Source organism: Coregonus lavaretus (genome assembly GCF_964263955.1).
Source record: "Coregonus lavaretus genome assembly, contig: HAP1_SCAFFOLD_623, whole genome shotgun sequence".
In the NCBI taxonomy this organism is placed as follows: Eukaryota; Metazoa; Chordata; class Actinopteri; order Salmoniformes; family Salmonidae; genus Coregonus; species Coregonus lavaretus.
In genome coordinates, this window is record NW_028157212.1 from 112690 (window position 1) to 120000 (window position 7311).

A 7311-nucleotide genomic window follows, 5' to 3' on the forward strand; every position below is an offset into this window, starting at 1 on the left:
TTGAAGCTGAATAGATATCAAAGTTAGATTGAGTTTTTTTTTTTTGAATAGTAAGAGGACATTTTTAAAGAGTTAGTCCCCATAATCCTCCCCGGCGGTCGCTGCCTCTAGAGCCCCCAGAGCTTCAGCCACCATAGAGTCTGTGACGCTCTGCACGTCATCGTCTTCCCCTTCCTTCCCCTCATCCTCGCTCTTCATCACTGAGATCCCGATCCCGCTCTCTACGGTAGTGGCGTCCGGCGTCCCCCTATCATCCTTCGTGCCCGCCGAGGACAAGCTAGTTGCAGACAGGACGCTCTGCTCATCTCCCGTGTCGCCCAGGTACTCCGGCGTGCCGCCCACCCCCTCGTCAAGCTCATCCGCGGATGAGGTGTTGCACCCCACCCCGCACCTGTCCCCGATGGAGGGGTCCGAGACATTCCGGACCATCCTAATATTGTCTGGGTGAGAGTCAGTGTCACCTGAGTGGGTCAGATTGAGACTAAGATCCAGGGAGGGTGTGTTGGGATAGACTTGGACTAGGCTGGGGCCCTTGGATGGATCTCGTCTTGGTACCTGGCCCTCTGGATGGAGGATATATAAACCCCCACCACCCTCCCCCACCCGAGGCTTGGCTGCCTGGCCCGTCCCCCGCTCCCTCTCTGGGTTGGTGGGCATGGTGTGGAGCCTGTTGATGTGGTTGTTGTCGATCTCCAGCTTGAGGCTTCCTCCACCTCCTCTTTCGTTGCACTTGTTGCTGAAGCCCAGGTTGTGGAATCCCTGGTTCTGCTTGGTGTTGAACTGGTTCCTGCTGTCACCTGGGAGGTGGTGGGACTGGTAGAGGGAGGTCTCAGCCGGGTCCCTCTTCCTGCCGTGGACGTCCACCGGAGCGGTCGGATCATAGATGTAACTGAGAGAGAGAGGAAAGAAGAGAGGAAGAAAAAGAGAGAGATATATATAGAGAGATATATAGATAAAGATATATAGAGAGAGATATTTAGAGAGAGATATATAGATAGATATATATAGAGAGATATAGAGAGATTTATAGAGAGAGATATATAGATAGATATATATAGAGATATATATATATATAGAGAGATATAGAAAGAGATATAGAGAGAGATTTATAGAGAGAGATATAGAGAGAGATTTATAGAGAGAGATATAGAGAGATTTATAGAGAGAGATATAGAGAGAGATATACAGATAGAGATATTTAGAGAGATATATTTAGAAAGATACATAGAGAGAGATATACAGATAGAGATATATAGGGAGGAAGGGAAGAGACCATTAAATATAGACAAAGAGAAACAAATAGATGCATGTTAATCCAGCAGTTCACATTTATTCACAAATGAATAAATCAAATAACAATTGTCAGTGGTCTCTGTGTTCTATAGAACTGTGGTCTCTGTGTTCTATAGAACGGTGGTCTCTGTGTTCTATAGAACGGTGGTCTCTGTGTTCTATAGAACGGTGGTGTCTGTGTTCTATAGAACGGGGGTCTCTGTGTTCTATAGAACGGTGGTCTCTGTGTTCTATAGAACGGTGGTCTCTGTGTTCTATAGAACGGTGGTCTCTATAGAACGGTGGTCTCTGTGTTCTATAGAACGGTGGTCTCTGTGTTCTATAGAACGGTGGTCTCTGTGTTCTATGGAACGGTGGTCTCTGTGTTCTATAGAACGGTGGTCTCTGTGTTCTATAGAACGGTGGTCTCTGTGTTCTATGGAACGGTGGTGTCTGTGTTCTATAGAACGGTGGTCTCTGTGTTCTATAGAACGGTGGTCTCTGTGTTCTATGGAACGGTGGTCTCTGTGTTCTATAGAACGGTGGTCTCTGTGTTCTATGGAACGGTGGTGTCTGTGTTCTATAGAACGGTGGTGTCTGTGTTCTATAGAACGGTGGTCTCTGTGTTCTATAGAATGGTGGTCTCTGTGTTCTATAGAACGGTGGTCTCTATAGAACGGTGGTCTCTATAGAACGGTGGTCTCTGTGTTCTATAGAACGGTGGTGTCTGTGTTCTATAGAACGGTGGTGTCTGTGTTCTATAGAACGGTGGTCTCTGTGTTCTATAGAACGGTGGTCTCTGTGTTCTATAGAACGGTGGTCTCTATAGAACGGTGGTCTCTGTGTTCTATAGAACGGTGGTCTCTGTGTTCTATAGAACGGTGGTCTCTGTGTTCTATAGAACGGTGGTCTCTGTGTTCTATAGAACGGTGGTCTCTGTGTTCTATAGAACGGTGGTGTCTGTGTTCTATAGAACTGTGGTCTCTGTGTTCTATAGAACGGTGGTCTCTGTGTTCTATAGAACGGTGGTCTCTATAGAACGGTGGTCTCTGTGTTCTATAGAACAGTGGTCTCTGTGTTCTATAGAACGATGGTCTCTATAGAACGGTGGTGTCTGCCTATGCTACCCTCCAGTCCCTCGACTTCTTGGCGCTGACGGAAACATGGATTACCACTGAAAACACTGCTACTCCTACTGCTCTCTCCTCGTCTGACCATTTGTTCTCGCATACCCTGAGAGCATCTGGTCAGCGGGGTGGTGGCACAGGAATCCTCATCTCTCTCAAGTGGACATTCTCTATTTTTCCCCTGACCCATCTGTCTATCTCCTCATTTGAATTCCATGCTGTCACAGTCACTAGCCCATTTAAGCTTAATATCCTTGTCATTTATCGCCCTCCAGGTTCCATTTACATTTACATTTTAGTCATTTAGCAGACGCTCTTATCCAGAGTGACTTACAGTTAGTGAGTGCATACATTATTTTTTTATTTTTCATACTGGCCCCCCGTGGGAATCGAACCCACAACCCTGGCGTTGCAAACACCATGCTCTACAAACTGATCTACATCCCTGCCGGCCATTCCCTCCCCTACCCTGGACGACGCTGGACCAATTGTGCACCGCCCCATGGGAAAAGGTTTGTTGACATGTGGCTTGATTTATATCATATTATGCAGTAAATGTGCGGTGATTGGTTGAAATCGTGAGCCCTCTTTTTGTAGTGCGGTGATGGGTCACAATGTTTTTAGTTTAATGCAGAAATAGTGCAGTGATTGGTCAAATTTGCAAGCCCTCGCATAATATGCAAGCCCTCGCATAATATGCAGGCAATTGTTGATTTTGCTAAAATTAATGTGATCGCAGAATCCTGGAGGGACTGACTATACCCAAGACAAAATGAAAGAGTTTGCACCACTCAACACTGGGACTGACCTGGAGGGACAGGAGTCTCTCAACTGTTTGGTGATAACAGACTCCTGGTAGCAGAGGTCCGTAAAGGACTCCATGATTGAGTGGGCATGGGGCACATCCAGGTTAATCTCTGGCAGCTCGTCGTACACACGCTGGAAGCCCCGGTTCATCTGGTCCACCGTGATGAGGCCAATCTTCCAGAAGGCCTGGAGGAGCTTACACATCATCTTGATGGCCGTGTCCCCCTTAGACTCCAGCACCATGAGCTTGACGCCTTGATCAGTTCCTTTCCTGAGGATGGCTCACCCCTCACAGTTCTTGGGGACTTCAACCTCCCTACGTCTACCTTTGACTCATTTCTCTCTGCCTCCTTCTTTCCACTCCTCTCCTCTTTTGACCTCACCCTCTCACCGTCCCCCCCTACTCACAAGGCAGGCAATACGCTTGACCTCATCTTTACTAGATGCTGTTCTTCTACTAATCTCACTGCAACTCCCCTCCATGTCTCCGACCACTACTTTGTATCCTTCTCTCTCTCGCTCTCCTCCAACACTACTCACTCTGCCCCTACTCAGATGGTAATGCGCCGTCGCAACCTTCGCTCTCTCTCTCCCGCTACTCTCTCCTCTTCCATCCTATCATCTCTTCCCTCTGCTCAATCCTTCTCCCTCCAATCTCCTGATTCTGCCTCCTCAACCCTCCTCTCCTCCCTTTCTGCATCCTTTGACTCTCTATGTCCCCTATCCTCCCGGCCGGCTCGGTCCTCCCCTCCAGCTCCGTGGCTTGATGACTCATTGCGAGCTCACAGAACAGGGCTCCGGGCAGCCGAGCGGAAATGGAGGAAAACTAGACTCCCTGCGGACCTGGCATCTTTTCACTCCCTCCTCTCTACATTTTCTTCATCTGTTTCTGCTGCTAAGGCCATTTTCTACCACTCTAAATTCCAAGCATCTGCCTCTAACCCTAGGAAGCTCTTTGCCACCTTCTCCTCCCTGCTGAAACCTCCCCCCTCCTCCCTCTCTGTGGATGACTTCGTCAACCATTTTGAAAAGAAGGTTGACGACATCCGATCCTCGTTTGTTAAGTCAAATGACACTGCTGGTCCTGCTCACACTGCCCTACCCTATGCTTTGACTTCTTTCTCCCCTCTCTCTCCAGATAAAATCTTGCGACTTGTGACGGCCGGCCGCCCAACAACCTGCCCGCTTGACGCTATCCCCTCCTCTCTTCTCCAGACCAACTCCGGTGACCTTCTCCCTTACCTCACCTCGCTGATCAACTCATCCTTGACCGCTGGCTATGTCCCTTCCGTCTTCAAGAGAGCGAGAGTTGCACCCCTTCTCAAAAAACCAACACTCGATCCCTCTGATGTCAACAACTACAGACCAGTATCCCTTCTTTCTTTTCTCTCCAAAACTATTGAGCGTGCCGTCTTTAGCCAACTCTCTTGCTATCTCTCTCAGAATGACCTTCTTGATCCAAACCAGTCAGGTTTCAAGACTGGTCATTCAACTGAGACTGCTCTTCTCTGTGTCACGGAGGCTCTCCGCACTGCTAAAGCTAACTCTCTCTCCTCTGCTCTTGTCCTTCTAGACCTGTCTGCTGCCTTTGATACTGTGAACCATCAGATCCTCCTCTCCACCCTCTCCGAGCTGGGCATCTCCGGCGCGGCTCACTCTTGGATTGCGTCCTACCTGACCGGTCGCTCCTACCAAGTGGCGTGGCGAGAAGCTGTCTCCGCACCATGTGCTCTCACCACTGGTGTCCCCCAGGGCTCAGTTCTAGGCCCTCTCCTATTCTCGCTATACACCAAGTCACTTGGTTCTGTCATATCCTCACATGGCCTCTCCTATCATTGCTACGCAGACGACACACAACTAATCTTCTCCTTTCCCCCTTCTGATAACCAGGTGGCGAATCGCATCTCTGCATGTCTGGCAGACATATCAGTATGGATGACGGATCACCACCTCAAGTTGAACCTTGGCAAGACGGAGCTGCTCTTCCTCCCGGGGAAGGACTGCCCGTTCCATGATCTCGCCATCACGGTTGACAACTCCGTTGTGTCCTCCTCCCAGAGTGCGAAGAGCCTTGGCGTGACCCTGGACAACACCCTGTTGTTCTCCACTAACATCAAGGTGGTGACCCGATCCTGTAGGTTCATGCTCTACAACATTCGGAGAGTACGACCCTGCCTTACACAGGAAGCGGCACAGGTCCTAATCCAGCCACTTGTCATCTCCCGTCTGGATTACTGCAACTCGCTGTTGGCTGGGCTCCCTGCCTGTGCCATTAAACCCCTACAACTCATCCAGAATGCCGCAGCCCATCTGGTGTTCACCCTTCCCAAGTTCTCTCACGTCACCCCGCTCCTCCGCACACTCCACTGGCTTCCAGTTGAAGCTCGCATCTGCTACAAGACCATGGTGCTTGCCTACGGAGCTGTGAGGGGAACGGCTCCGTACCTTCAGGCTCTGATCAGTCCCTACACCCAAACGAGGGCATTGCGTTCATCCACCTCTGGCCTGCTGGCTCCCCTACCTCTGCGGAAGCACAGTTCCCGCTCAGCCCAGTCAAAACTGTTCGCTGCTCTGGCACTCCAATGGTGGAACAAGCTCCCTCACGACGCCAGGACAGCGGAGTCACTCACCACCTTCCAGAGACATTTGAAACCCCACCTCTTGAAGGAATACCTGGGATAAGATAAAGTAATCCTTCTACCCCAACAAAAAAAAAAAAAATACATTGTAAAGTGTTTATCCCACTGGCTATAAGGTGAATGCACCAATTTGTAAGTCGCTCTGGATAAGAGCGTCTGCTAAATGACGTAAATGTAAATGTAAAATAGAACGGTGGTCTCTGTGTTCTATAGAACGGTGGTGTCTGTGTTCTATAGAACGGTGGTCTCTGTGTTCTATAGAACGGTGGTCTCTGTGTTCTATAGAATGGTGGTCTCTGTGTTCTATGGAACGGTGGTGTCTGTGTTCTATAGAACGGTGGTCTCTGTGTTCTATAGAACGGTGGTGTCTGTGTTCTATGGAACGGTGGTGTCTGTGTTCTATAGAACGGTGGTCTCTGTGGTCTCTGTGTTCTATAGAACGGTGGTCTCTGTGTTCTATAGAACGGTGGTCTCTGTGTTCTATAGAACGGTGGTCTCTGTGTTCTAGAGAACGGTGGTCTCTGTGTTCTATGGAACGGTGGTCTCTGTGTTCTATAGAACGGTGGTCTCACATTGTTCCTCTAAAACACAGAGAATAAGGACAGCAGACTATTTACATTGATGGACACAGCAGCTCTGCTTTGCCTGATTCACGGAGTGAAAGGCGCTACGATTATACACACACACACACACACACACACCCAAAAAAAAAAAAAAAACATTGTAAAGTGTTTATCCCACTGGCTATAAGGTGAATGCACCAATTTGTAAGTCGCTCTGGATAAGAGCGTCTGCTAAATGACGTAAATGTAAATGTAAAATAGACACACACACACACACACACACACACACACACACGTTTTGTTTTTGGTCAAGAACATATTTGCATGAGCAACGTCAACAACAGAATCTCTGAAGAAGGATACCAGTGCTTTGAGAGAACACATACAGAGCAGAGGATGCTGATGTAGAGGTATCCCTGACTGAGAGTCCTTTGCAAAATATCAGTGAAATAGAGGGAGAGAGAGCGAGAGAGGTAGAGAGAGAGAGAGAGGTAGAGAGAGAGATGTAGAGAGAGAGTGACAGAGCGAGAGAGAGGTAGAGAGAGAGACAGAGAGAGAGAGACAGAGAGAGAGGGAGAGAGAGGTAGAGAGAGAGAGAGAGAGAGAGAGAGAGAGAGAGGTAGAGAGAGAGAGAGAGAGAGAGGTAGAGAGAGAGAGAGAGAGAGAGAGAGAGAGAGAGAGAGAGAGAGAGAGAGAGAGAGAGAGAGAGAGGGAGAGAGAGGGGGGGGGGAGAGACAGAGAGAGAGGGGGAGAGAGAGGGGGGAGGGAGAAACAGAGAGAGAGAGAGACATGAAAGTCACACATACGCCCAGGCCGTGAGCAGGCAGACAGGCCCAACCCCCACTCTTACACTAGCCCAAGCCAATGGCATGTACCAGATGCTCAGCAGGCTCTGCTCACAAT

At 49.1% G+C, this 7311-nt stretch overlaps 1 protein-coding gene across 1 annotated transcript in view; it reads right to left on the minus strand.

Annotated features, from left to right (window-relative positions):
* The window catches only part of LOC311125682 (uncharacterized protein), a 27544-nt gene continuing 20233 nt past the window's right edge, over window positions 1-7311 (minus strand). The window contains exon 3 of the mRNA XM_084199711.1: window positions 1-889. Coding sequence (XP_084055837.1) covers window positions 73-889 — 817 coding nt within the window. The 3' untranslated portion in view covers window positions 1-72. The remainder of the gene's footprint in view (window positions 890-7311) is intronic.